Source organism: Leuresthes tenuis, unplaced genomic scaffold (genome assembly GCF_036924035.1).
Source record: "Leuresthes tenuis unplaced genomic scaffold, fLeuTen1.0.hap1 SCAF_8, whole genome shotgun sequence".
Lineage (NCBI taxonomy): Eukaryota > Metazoa > Chordata > Actinopteri > Atheriniformes > Atherinopsidae > Leuresthes > Leuresthes tenuis.
Genome location: NW_027325362.1, coordinates 156,819 through 170,629, shown reverse-complemented (window position 1 = coordinate 170,629; position 13,811 = coordinate 156,819). Strand labels below are relative to the sequence as shown.

Below are 13,811 nucleotides of genomic sequence, written 5' to 3'. Positions count from 1 at the left end.
CTAGTAAGGCTGACTAGGTGACCAGGTAACTGTGACCAGGTAAGTGTGACCAGGTAACTGTGACCAGGTAACTCTGACCAGTTGACCTAGTAAGGCTGACTAGGTGACCAGGTAACTGTGACCAGGTAACTCTGACCAGTTGACCTAGTAAGGCTGACTAGGTGACCAGGTAACTGTGACCAGGTAACTCTGACCAGTTGACCTAGTAAGGCTGACTAGGTGACCAGGTAACTGTGACCAGGTAACTGTGACCAGGTAGCTGTGACCAGGTAACTCTGACCAGTTGACCTAGTAAGGCTGACTAGGTGACCAGGTAACTGTGACCAGGTAACTGTGACCAGTTGACCTAGTAAGGCTGACTAGGTGACCAGGTAACTGTGACCAGGTAACTCTGACCAGTTGACCTAGTAAGGCTGACTAGGTGACCAGGTAACTGTGACCAGGTAAGTGTGACCAGGTAACTGTGACCAGGTAACTGTGACCAGTTGACCTAGTAAGGCTGACTAGGTGACCCGGTAACTGTGACCAGGTAACTGTGACCAGGTAACTCTGACCAGTTGACCTAGTAAGGCTGACTAGGTGACCAGATAACTGTGACCAGGTAACTGTGACCAGGTAGCTGTGACCAGGTAGCTGTGACCAGGTAACTGTGACCAGGTAGCTGTGACCAGGTAACTCTGACCAGTTGACCTAGTAAGGCTGACTAGGTGACCAGATAACTGTGACCAGGTAACTGTGACCAGGTAGCTGTGACCAGGTAGCTGTGACCAGGTAACTGTGACCAGGTAGCTGTGACCAGGTAACTCTGACCAGGACTCTGACCAGGTAACTGTGACCAGGTAACTGTGACCAGGACTCTGACCAGGTAACTGTGACCAGGTAACTGTGACCAGGACTCTGACCAGGTAACTGTGACCAGGACTCTGACCAGGTAACTGTGACCAGGTAACTGTGACCAGGACTCTGACCAGGTAACTGTGACCAGGTAACTGTGACCAGGTAGCTGTGACCAGGTAGCTGTGACCAGGTAAGTGTGACCAGGTAACTGTGACCAGGACTCTGACCAGGTAACTGTGACCAGGTAACTGTGACCAGGACTCTGACCAGGTAACTGTGACCAGGTAACTGTGACCAGGACTCTGACCAGGTAACTGTGACCAGGACTCTGACCAGGTAACTGTGACCAGGTAACTGTGACCAGGACTCTGACCAGGTAACTGTGACCAGGTAACTGTGACCAGGTAGCTGTGACCAGGTAACTGTGACCAGTTGACCTAGTAAGGCTGACTAGGTGACCAGGTAACTGTGACCAGGTAAGTGTGACCAGGTAACTGTGACCAGGTAACTGTGACCAGTTGACCTAGTAAGGCTGACTAGGTGACCAGGTAACTGTGACCAGGTAACTGTGACCAGGTAAGTGTGACCAGGTAACTGTGACCAGGTAACTGTGACCAGTTGACCTAGTAAGGCTGACTAGGTGACCAGGTAACTGTGACCAGGTAACTGTGACCAGGTAACTCTGACCAGTTGACCTAGTAAGGCTGACTAGGTGACCAGGTAACTTTTACCCAGTGACCAGGAAGCTCTTACAAGGCTACACTGAGCAGGTAACAGTAAAAGGGTAAATCAGAGCATGTGACATCAGCCTTAAGGTGTGTCTGTTCTCAGGTGGATCTGCAGCTCTTGGACAAGCTGGTGTCAGATGGTGCTGATCCAAACAGCTCGGACATGTACGGACAGACCGTCCTGCATGAGGTCACACAGCTTTATGTGCCTCCAGCTTGCTGTTCCCACAGCAGTGACTGTACACCTGAATATGTCAGAGACAGATATGTGTTTGTGGTTCAGATATCACGGGCCTGGAGCGTGGATGTTATGCGGTTCTTTGTGGACCGTGGCTCTGACCTTCTTCGCTCAGATCAGTTTGGAGTTACTGCTCTGCATGTGGCCTCAGCGCTGGACTACCAGGATATGGTCCGGTTCCTGTTGGACCAAAAAGGTGCGTGTGGTCAACCACAGAGAGAAAGCCAGAGCAGATCTGTGTGTGCTGAGAAGGCTATAGGTGTGTGTGTCACTGTCAGCTGATCCAGGTGCTTGCACTCTGCTGGACCAGCAGACGCCGCTTCACTACGCTGCCAAGAACGATGCTGTGGGCTCCATCAGACTGCTGCTGCAGGCCGGAGCCTCCCTCAGCTGCACTGACTACAAACAGCGGACAGCACTGCAGCTCGCTGCCAACACGGGTACGGCTGACATCATCACCACCTTGGCTGACATCATCACCACCTTGGCTGACACCGTCACCACCTTGGCTGACATCGTCACCACCTTGGCTGACCTCGTCACCACCTTGGCTGACATCGTCACCACCTTGGCTGACCTCGTCACCACCTTGGCTGACCTCGTCACCACCTTGGCTGACCTCGTCACCACCTTGGCTGACACCGTCACCACCTTGGCTGACACCGTCACCACCTTGGCTGACATCGTCACCACCTTGGCTGACATCGTCACCACCTTGGCTGACCTCGTCACCACCTTGGCTGACCTCGTCACCACCTTGGCTGACATCGTCACCACCTTGGCTGACACCGTCACCACCTTGGCTGACATCGTCACCACCTTGGCTGACCTCGTCACCACCTTGGCTGACCTCGTCACCACCTTGGCTGACCTCGTCACCACCTTGGCTGACACCGTCACCACCTTGGCTGACCTCGTCACCACCTTGGCTGACATCGTCACCACCTTGGCTGACATCGTCACCACCTTGGCTGACCTCGTCACCACCTTGGCTGACATCGTCACCACCTTGGCTGACATCGTCACCACCTTGGCTGACCTCGTCACCACCTTGGCTGACCTCGTCACCACCTTGGCTGACCTCGTCACCACCTTGGCTGACCTCGTCACCACCTTGGCTGACATCGTCACCACCTTGGCTGACCTCGTCACCACCTTGGCTGACATCGTCACCACCTTGGCTGACCTCGTCACCACCTTGGCTGACCTCGTCACCACCTTGGCTGACACCGTCACCACCTTGGCTGACATCGTCACCACCTTGGCTGACCTCGTCACCACCTTGGCTGACCTCGTCACCACCTTGGCTGACCTCGTCACCACCTTGGCTGACCTCGTCACCACCTTGGCTGACACCGTCACCAACTTGGCTGACACCGTCACCACCTTGGCTGACCTCGTCACCACCTTGGCTGACATCGTCACCACCTTGGCTGACCTCGTCACCACCTTGGCTGACCTCGTCACCACCTTGGCTGACCTCGTCACCACCTTGGCTGACATCGTCACCACCTTGGCTGACCTCGTCACCACCTTGGCTGACCTCGTCACCACCTTGGCTGACATCGTCACCACCTTGGCTGACATCGTCACCACCTTGGCTGACATCGTCACCACCTTGGCTGACATCGTCACCACCTTGGCTGACACCGTCACCACCTTGGCTGACCTCGTCACCACCTTGGCTGACATCGTCACCACCTTGGCTGACCTCGTCACCACCTTGGCTGACATCGTCACCACCTTGGCTGACCTCGTCACCACCTTGGCTGACCTCGTCACCACCTTGGCTGACCTCGTCACCACCTTGGCTGACCTCGTCACCACCTTGGCTGACATCGTCACCACCTTGGCTGACCTCGTCACCACCTTGGCTGACATCGTCACCACCTTGGCTGACCTCGTCACCACCTTGGCTGACCTCGTCACCACCTTGGCTGACATCGTCACCACCTTGGCTGACCTCGTCACCACCTTGGCTGACCTCGTCACCACCTTGGCTGACATCGTCACCACCTTGGCTGACCTCGTCACCACCTTGGCTGACCTCGTCACCACCTTGGCTGACATCGTCACCACCTTGGCTGACCTCGTCACCACCTTGGCTGACCTCGTCACCACCTTGGCTGACACCGTCACCACCTTGGCTGACATCGTCACCACCTTGGCTGACCTCGTCACCACCTTGGCTGACCTCGTCACCACCTTGGCTGACATCGTCACCACCTTGGCTGACCTCGTCACCACCTTGGCTGACCTCGTCACCACCTTGGCTGACACCGTCACCACCTTGGCTGACATCGTCACCACCTTGGCTGACCTCGTCACCACCTTGGCTGACCTCGTCACCACCTTGGCTGACCTCGTCACCACCTTGGCTGACCTCGTCACCACCTTGGCTGACCTCGTCACCACCTTGGCTGACATCGTCACCACCTTGGCTGACCTCGTCACCACCTTGGCTGACATCGTCACCACCTTGGCTGACCTCGTCACCACCTTGGCTGACCTCGTCACCACCTTGGCTGACATCGTCACCACCTTGGCTGACATCGTCACCACCTTGGCTGACATCGTCACCACCTTGGCTGACCTCGTCACCACCTTGGCTGACACCGTCACCACCTTGGCTGACATCGTCACCACCTTGGCTGACCTCGTCACCACCTTGGCTGACATCGTCACCACCTTGGCTGACATCGTCACCACCTTGGCTGACACAGTCTCACATTGTGCTGCGTTCAATAAGAACGAGGAACTTGTTGTTTTTGTCTTCTGTCTCTGAAAAATGAAAAAAAAATCATACCTGAAGTAAGAACTTTTGGTCACTTTGCTAACCTCCATAGTTTCCCCCTAAAAGTAGGTAGCTAGGTAACGGTAAAATATTCCAGCCGGTATTATTCATTTAACAGATATTCAACAGCTGTTTTGTTGACTTTATTTTTATAGGAAAATATTAATTTGTTGTTAAAACTCAGACCAGGAGTAATGGAGAAATCTATCTTTTTTTTCTCCCTTATTTTGTAATAAACTGAGATTAAAAAACAAACCAGTTTTCATGTTCTAGCTTACAATTTGAGGTACCAATTCAACATTACTACTGACATCATCAGTGACATCACTTTGCTTTCAGATCGTAGCGAAGCAGCCCGTGTCCTGCTGGAAATGGGGGCGGAGGCAGGGGTGAAGGACTCTGATGGACAGCTCTGTATAACTGCTTTGATTGGTCGGATGAGTCCTGTGGTAACAAAGCTCCACCCACTGACAGAATGCTGTGCTCTGATTGGTCCAGATACAGTTAGCGAACTCACAGCTGTGTTCTTTTCAGGCCCAGCTGGCACTCAGTCAGTTCCATGTGAAGGACGCAATGACCAGACAGCAGTACTTCTACCTTAACCTGATGGAACCAGAGCGCCACTCACCTGAGAAACACCTGCAAGGTACACGGTAAAAGATCAGGTATATGTGCACTGCAGCTCAGCAGCTGTTGTCCTCACTTTCTCTCTGTGTGTTTTAGAAGCAGTGGTCAGTGATCCGATGTCTCCAGTAAGTTAAAACACCAAACTCTGACATATCCCAAATGACAGATTATAAACAGTTCTGTTTGTCAGCTGCAGGTCGTTGTTCAGGAGCGGAAACTGGACCTCATCATGAGTCCGGTGTTTCTCAAACTGATCGAGGTCAAGTGGAAACTCTATGGAAGGTGAACCCTCTCTGATTGGTCTAATTTTTCAGACATCACAACCTTTATACCTGAGGGTATTATACCTGTATTATACCTCCATCTCTGTTGCTGACAGGTTGGGGGCGTGGCTTCTCCTGATCCTCAATTTCCTCTTCAACCTTTCCTGGACAACTGTCGCCATCTCTGTTTCTGTCCACCGAGAATCACCTGATCGATACGTCTTACCCCAGGTCTTTCACCTGTGTTTACCTGTCTGTGTTTCACCTGTCTGTGTTTCACCTGTCTGTATCACCTGTCTGTGTTTACCTGTCTGTGTTTCACCTGTCTGTGTTTCACCTGTCTGTGTTTCACCTGTGTTTAGCTGTCTGTATCACCTGTGTTTACCTGTCTGTGTTTCACCTGTCTGTGTTTCACCTGTCTGTGTTTACCTGTCTGTGTTTCACCTGTCTGTGTTTCACCTGTGTTTAGCTGTCTGTGTTTCACCTGTCTGTGTTTACCTGTCTGTGTTTCACCTGTCTGTGTTTCACCTGTCTGTGTTTCACCTGTGTTTAGCTGTCTGTATCACCTGTGTTTACCTGTCTGTGTTTCACCTGTCTGTGTTTCACCTGTCTGTGTTTACCTGTCTGTGTTTCACCTGTCTGTGTTTCACCTGTCTGTGTTTCACCTGTCTGTGTTTACCTGTCTGTGTTTCACCTGTCTGTGTTTCACCTGTCTGTATCACCTGTCTGTGTTTACGTGTCTGTGTTTCACCTGTCTGTATCACCTGTCTGTGTTTACGTGTCTGTGTTTCACCTGTCTGTATCACCTGTCTTTACCTGTCTGTGTTTCACCTGTCTGTGTTTCACCTGTCTGTATCACCTGTCTGTGTTTCACCTGTCTGTATCACCTGTCTGTGTTTACCTGTCTGTGTTTCACCTGTCTGTATCACCTGTCTGTGTTTACCTGTCTGTGTTTCACCTGTCTGTGTTTCACCTGTCTGTATCACCTGTCTGTGTTTACCTGTCTGTGTTTCACCTGTCTGTATCACCTGTCTTTACCTGTCTGTGTTTCACCTGTCTGTGTTTCACCTGTCTGTATCACCTGTCTGTGTTTACCTGTCTGTGTTTCACCTGTCTGTGTTTCACCTGTCTGTGTTTCACCTGTCTGTATCACCTGTGTTTACCTGTCTGTGTTTCACCTGTCTGTGTTTCACCTGTCTGTATCACCTGTCTGTGTTTCACCTGTGTTTACCTGTCTGTGTTTCACCTGTCTGTATCACCTGTCTTTACCTGTCTGTGTATCACCTGTCTGCGTTTACCTGTCTGTGTTTCACCTGTCTGTATCACCTGTGTTTACCTGTCTGTGTTTCACCTGTCTGTATCACCTGTGTTTACCTGTCTGTGTTTCACCTGTCTGTGTTTCACCTGTGTTTAGCTGTCTGTGTTTCACCTGTCTGTATCACCTGTGTTTAGCTGTCTGTGTTTCACCTGTCTGTGTTTACCTGTCTGTGTTTCACCTGTCTGTATCACCTGTGTTTACCTGTCTGTGTTTCACCTGTCTGTATCACCTGTGTTTACCTGTCTGTGTTTACCTGTCTGTATCACCTGTGTTTACCTGTCTGTATCACCTGTGTTTACCTGTCTGTGTTTCACCTGTCTGTATCACCTGTCTGTGTTTACCTGTCTGTGTTTCACCTGTCTGTATCACCTGTCTGTGTTTACCTGTCTGTGTTTCACCTGTCTGTATCACCTGTCTTTACCTGTCTGTTTCACCTGTCTGTATCACCTGTCTGTGTTTACCTGTCTGTGTTTCACCTGTCTGTATCACCTGTCTTTACCTGTCTGTTTCACCTGTCTGTATCACCTGTCTGTGTTTATCTGTCTGTGTATCACCTGTCTGTGTTTCACCTGTCTGTATCACCTGTCTTTACCTGTCTGTGTTTCACCTGTCTGCGTTTCACCTGTCTGTATCACCTGTGTTTCACCTGTCTGTATCACCTGTGTATCACCTGTCTGTGTTTCACCTGTCTATATCACCTGTGTTTACCTGTCTGTGTTTCACCTGTCTGTATCACCTGTGTTTCACCTGTCTGTATCACCTGTGTTTACCTGTCTGTGTTTCACCTGTCTTTACCTGTCTGTGTTTACCTGTCGGGTCTCACCTGTCTTTACCTGTCTGTGTTTACCTGTCGGGTCTCACCTGTCTGTATCACCTGTGTTTACCTGTCTTTACCTGTCTGTCTATCACCTGTCTGTATCACCTGTGTTTACCTGTCTGTGTTTCACCTGTCTGTGTTTCACCTGTCTGTGTTTCACCTGTCTGTATCACCTGTGTTTACCTGTCTGTGTTTCACCTGTCTGTGTTTCACCTGTCTGTATCACCTGTCTGTGTTTCACCTGTGTTTACCTGTCTGTGTTTCACCTGTCTGTATCACCTGTCTTTACCTGTCTGTGTATCACCTGTCTGTGTTTACCTGTCTGTGTTTCACCTGTCTGTATCACCTGTGTTTACCTGTCTGTGTTTCACCTGTCTGTGTTTCACCTGTGTTTAGCTGTCTGTGTTTCACCTGTCTGTATCACCTGTGTTTAGCTGTCTGTGTTTCACCTGTCTGTGTTTAACTGTCTGTGTTTCACCTGTCTGTATCACCTGTGTTTACCTGTCTGTGTTTCACCTGTCTGTATCACCTGTGTTTACCTGTCTGTGTTTACCTGTCTGTATCACCTGTGTTTACCTGTCTGTTTCACCTGTCTGTATCACCTGTCTGTGTTTACCTGTCTGTGTTTCACCTGTCTGTATCACCTGTCTTTACCTGTCTGTTTCACCTGTCTGTATCACCTGTCTGTGTTTACCTGTCTGTGTTTCACCTGTCTGTATCACCTGTCTTTACCTGTCTGTATCACCTGTGTTTACCTGTCTGTATCACCTGTCTGTATCACCTGTGTTTACCTGTCTGTGTTTCACCTGTCTGTATCACCTGTGTTTACCTGTCTGTGTTTCACCTGTCTGTATCACCTGTGTTTACCTGTCTGTGTTTCACCTGTCTGTATCACCTGTGTTTACCTGTCTGTGTTCACCTGTCTGTATCACCTGTGTTTACCTGTCTGTGTTTCACCTGTCTGTATCACCTGTCTGTGTTTACCTGTCTGTGTTTCACCTGTCTGTATCACCTGTCTTTACCTGTCTGTTTCACCTGTCTGTATCACCTGTCTGTGTTTACCTGTCTGTGTTTCACCTGTCTGTATCACCTGTCTTTACCTGTCTGTATCACCTGTGTTTACCTGTCTGTATCACCTGTCTGTATCACCTGTGTTTACCTGTCTGTATCACCTGTGTTTACCTGTCTGTATCACCTGTCTGTATCACCTGTGTTTACCTGTCTGTTTCACCTGTCTGTATCACCTGTGTTTACCTGTCTGTATCACCTGTGTTTACCTGTCTGTATCACCTGTCTGTATCACCTGTGTTTACCTGTCTGTATCACCTGTGTTTACCTGTCTGTTTCACCTGTCTGTATCACCTGTGTTTACCTGTCTGTATCACCTGTGTTTACCTGTCTGTATCACCTGTCTGTATCACCTGTGTTTACCTGTCTTTATCACCTGTGTTTACCTGTCTGTATCACCTGTCTGTATCACCTGTGTTTACCTGTCTGTATCACCTGTCTGTATCACCTGTGTTTACCTGTCTGTATCACCTGTGTTTACCTGTCTGTATCACCTGTCTTCCTCTCTGTCTCAGGACTGGTGGCGTGTCCTCTTTGTGGTCCTGGCGCTCCTGCTGACGCTGGAGGAGGTTTTGAGGGAGGTGCAGGACATCCTGCGGTCGAGGAGGAAGCTCCGCATGACGCAGAAATGGATGGAGTGCCGTCTCCATGACGACCTGCGCTGTTCACATCCCATGTGGCCTCAGGTGAGGAACATTCACGAATTAATTAAGTAATTAAGGCTTCATTTCAAAGCTGTGAAAATTATACAATAAAACAGACAAATAATTAAGAGTTCCTTCACTTCAATTCAATTCAGTTTTATTTATAAAGCGCCAGATTACAACAAATGTCATCTCAAGGCACGGAAATGATATAGTCCAATTCAAGCCAATTGAAATTAAATACATTGTAATCATACTTCAATGAAATCCAATTAAATAATTTTAAAATAATCCAATGAATTCATCCATCCATCCATTATCTGCTGCTTCTCCTGGGGTCGGGGGGGCAGCAGCTTTAACAGAGAAACCCAGGCCTCCCTGTCCCCGGCCACTTCCTCCAGCTCTTTCGGGGGGACCCCGAGGCGTTCCCAGGCCAGCCGAGAGACATAGTCTCTCCAACGTGTCCTGGGTCTCCTCCCACCTCACCAGGGAGGTGTTCTGTGCACGGAACACCTCTAGCTATACTTCCAATTCATTCCTATAGAGCCAATTCAGAAACAATATCCTAGCTAAGGAAACCAACAGATTGGACCGAAACATCTCTTCAGTCCAATCTCCCGTCCTGAGCCTGAGGGACTGTGGAAAGGAACGACTCCCTTTAACAGGAAGAAACCTCTGGCAGAACCAGAACCAGGAAGAAACCTCTGGCAGAACCAGAACCAGGAAGAAACCTCCATCAGAACCAGAACCAGGAAGAAACCTCTGGCAGAACCAGGAAGAAACCTCTGGCAGAACCAGAACCAGGAAGAAACCTCCATCAGAACCAGACTCAGGAAGAAACCTCTGGCAGAACCAGGAAGAAACCTCTGGCAGAACCAGAACCAGGAAGAAACCTCTGGCAGAACCAGAACCAGGAAGGAACCTCTGGCAGAACCAGAACCAGGAAGAAACCTCTGGCAGAACCAGACTCAGGAAGAAACCTCCATCAGAACCAGAACCAGGAAGAAACCTCTGGCAGAACCAGACTCAGGAAGAAACCTCTGGCAGAACCAGACTCAGGGAGAAACCTCTGGCAGAACCAGAACCAGGAAGGGTGGCCATCCGCCTCGACCAGCTGGGGTTTGAGAAGACAGAAAAGAGGGAAAAGAGGGGGGAAAAACACCATAACACCATTCAAAGGATACCTGTTGGAACAGGGAAACACAAGTTAATAACCACAATAATGTCACATGGACATAAAATCCTTTGAGAAATTAAACAGGGGGAAAAGAGAGCAAAGTGAGGAAAGGTGTGACAGATGAGGTCCCCCAGCAGTCTAAGCCTATAGCAGCTTAACTATGGGATGTTTCGGGATTACCTGAGCCATCCCTAACTATAAGCTTTATCAAAAAGGAAAGTTTCAGCCTGATCTTAAAGGTAGAGAGGGTGTCTGCTTCCTGAAGCCAAACTGGCAGCTGGTTCCACAGAGAGGGGCCTGATAACTGAAGGCTCTGCCTCCCATTCTGCTTTTAGGGGCCTGATAACTGAAGGCTCTGCCTCCCATTCTGCTTTTAGGGGCCTGATAACTGAAGGCTCTGCCTCCCATTCTGCTTTTAGGGGCCTGATAACTGAAGGCTCTGCCTCCCGTTCTGCTTTTAGGGGCCTGATAACTGAAGGCTCTGCCTCCCATTCTGCTTTTAGGGGCCTGATAACTGAAGGCTCTGCCTCCCATTCTGCTTTTAGGGGCCTGATAACTGAAGGCTCTGCCTCCCATTCTGCTTTTAGGGGCCTGATAACTGAAGGCTCTGCCTCCCATTCTGCTTTTAGGGGCCTGATAACTGAAGGCTCTGCCTCCCATTCTGCTTTTAGGGGCCTGATAACTGAAGGCTCTGCCTCCCATTCTGCTTTTAGGGGCCTGATAACTGAAGGCTCTGCCTCCCATTCTGCTTTTAGAAACTCTATTATATTCTATTCTATTCTGAATCTAACAGGGAGCCAATGAAGAGAAGCTAAAACTGGAGAAACATGATCTCTGCTGTTAGATCTCAGCAGAACTCTGGCTGCAGGGTTCTGGATCAGCTGGAGGCTTTTCAGAGAATCTGTGGGACAGAACAATAATAAGGAATTACAGTAGTTCAGTCCTGAAGGAACAGATGCATGGAGCAGTTTCTCTGCATCACCCTGAGACAGGATGGTCCTGATTTATTACGAAGGTGAAAGAAGGCAGAAACCTGTTTTATATGTGGGTCAGAGGACAGATCCTGGTCAGAAATAACTCCAAGGTTCCTCACTGTAGGACTAGAAGCCAATGAAATACCATCTAGAGTAACTATATAACTAGACAATTTCTCCCTGAAGCGCTCAGGTCCAAAGAGAACAACTTCAGTTTTGTCTGAATTTAAAAGCAGACAGTTCTGAGTCATCCAGGTCTTTATGTCTTTAAGACAGGCTTGTTTATGTTTCTGTTTCTGTGTTTATCAGACGCTTTTATCCAAAGAGACTTACAAATGAAGATATAACAGCTTTATAAAAAGCTAACAATAAGCTCCATAGAAGGAACCCAGGAGTCCGACTCTGTCAGAGGGGACAGAGTAGAGATAGGGTGCAGGCATAGAAGGAAGTGCAGAAAGATAAAGTGCAGAGATAGAGGGGGGAGGGAAGTACAAGGTAAGTGCTGGGATAGGAGATGCTCTCTGAAGAGCTGGGTTTTCAGGAGCTTCTTGAAGATAGACAGGGACGCCCCTGTTCTGGTAGCGCTCGGTAGGTCATTCCACCATCGTGGGACGACACATGAACAGAGTTTGGATTGTCTTAGGCGTGGTGTAGGAGCTGCTAGACGACAATCCTGGGACCAACGGAGGGACCCAGTTGGGACAGAAGCCTTTGCAAGAGCATTCAAGTAGATGGAGCCGTTCCATTAAGCTCTTTGTAGCTAACATCAGGGACTTGGATCTGATGCGGGCGGCTAAGGGCAGCCAGAGGAGCTCAATGAACAGAGGGGGGACGTGTTCTTTTAGGCTGATCCAAGACCAGACGCACCGCCGCGTTCTGGACCATCTGCAGAGGTTTCACAGGCTGGAGACCAGTTAGGAGACCAGTTAGGAAACCAGTTAGGAAACCAGTTAGGAAACCAGTTAGGAGACCAGTTAGGAAACCAGTTAGGAAACCAGTTAGGAGACCAGTTAGGAAACCAGTTAGGAGACCAGTTAGGAGACCAGTTAGGAGACCAGTTAGGAAACCAGTTAGGAGACCAGTTAGGAGACCAGTTAGGAAACCAGTTAGGAGACCAGTTAGGAGACCAGTTAGGAAACCAGTTAGGAGAGCAGTTAGGAAACCAGTTAGGAGACCAGTTAGGAGACCAGTTAGGAGACCAGTTAGGAAACCAGTTAGGAGACCAGTTAGGAAACCAGTTAGGAGACCAGTTAGGAGACCAGTTAGGAGACCAGTTAGGAAACCAGTTAGGAGACCAGTTAGGAGACCAGTTAGGAAACCAGTTAGGAGACCAGTTAGGAGACCAGTTAGGAGACCAGTTAGGAAACCAGTTAGGAAACCAGTTAGGAGACCAGTTAGGAGACCAGTTAGGAGACCAGTTAGGAGAGCGTTGCAGTAGTTAAGGTGGGAGATGACCATGGCCTGCACCAGGAGCTGGGGGGCATGTTGGGTCAGGTATGGTCTGATCTTTCTTATGTTTAATGCAAAGCAGCTGAACGAGCAACCGAGGTAACGTGATCTTTGAAGGTTAGTTGGTCATCAATCATGACACCCAAGTTTGTAGCAACCTTTGATGGAGCCAGAGATAGGGATTCAGTTTGGATGCAGATGCTGTGATGTGTGGTTGGTTTGGCTGGGAAGACCAGCAGCTCAGTTTTTGGGAGGTTAGGTTGGAGGTGATGGGCTTTCATCCATGTTGATATGTCAGAGAGAGTCTGAGATTCAGCTGAGACCGTGTGGTCGTCAGGTGGGAATGACAGATAGAGCTGGGTATCATCAGCATAACATTGGTATGAGAAGCCATGTGATTGGATGATCTGTCCCAGTGAGTTGGTGTATATGGCAAAGAGAAGAGGTCCCAGTACTGAGCCTTGGGGGACCCCTGTGGCGAGGTGGTGCGCTGCAGAAGTGTGACCAAACAAGGATACTTTGAAGGACCGACCAGTGAGGTACGATTCAAACCAGGAGTGTGCTCTCCCTGTGATGCTAGAGAGCATGGACTAAAGGATAAGTACAGAGGACTTAGCTGTCGCTCTGGCTTCTTTTAAGGCTTCTGTCACAGCTAACGGAGCCGTTTCGGTGGAGTGTCCACTTTTAAACCAAGATTGGTTTGGGTCAAGGAGGTTGTTATGTGAGAGGTTGTAGTCTGACCAACCTATTGATTTCATTTGGTTTAATCCCAATAACATGTTCAAGTCTCTGTAACAGAATGCTGTGATCGATCGTATCAAATGCAGCTCTGAGATCCAACAGGACAAGAAACAAGTCTGCTATCAGAGGCTAACAG

At 49.4% G+C, this 13,811-nt stretch overlaps 1 protein-coding gene across 1 annotated transcript in view; it reads left to right on the top strand.

Annotated features, from left to right (window-relative positions):
- Nucleotides 1-13,811, top strand: part of LOC140313358 (uncharacterized) — a 32,027-nt gene that overhangs the window by 3,899 nt on the left and 14,317 nt on the right. The window contains exons 6-14 of the mRNA XM_072391432.1: nt 1,669-1,804; nt 1,919-1,999; nt 2,082-2,243; nt 4,937-5,046; nt 5,132-5,243; nt 5,321-5,349; nt 5,415-5,506; nt 5,604-5,718; nt 9,206-9,376. Coding sequence (XP_072247533.1) covers nt 1,669-1,804; nt 1,919-1,999; nt 2,082-2,243; nt 4,937-5,046; nt 5,132-5,243; nt 5,321-5,349; nt 5,415-5,506; nt 5,604-5,718; nt 9,206-9,376 — 1,008 coding nt within the window. The remainder of the gene's footprint in view (nt 1-1,668; nt 1,805-1,918; nt 2,000-2,081; nt 2,244-4,936; nt 5,047-5,131; nt 5,244-5,320; nt 5,350-5,414; nt 5,507-5,603; nt 5,719-9,205; nt 9,377-13,811) is intronic.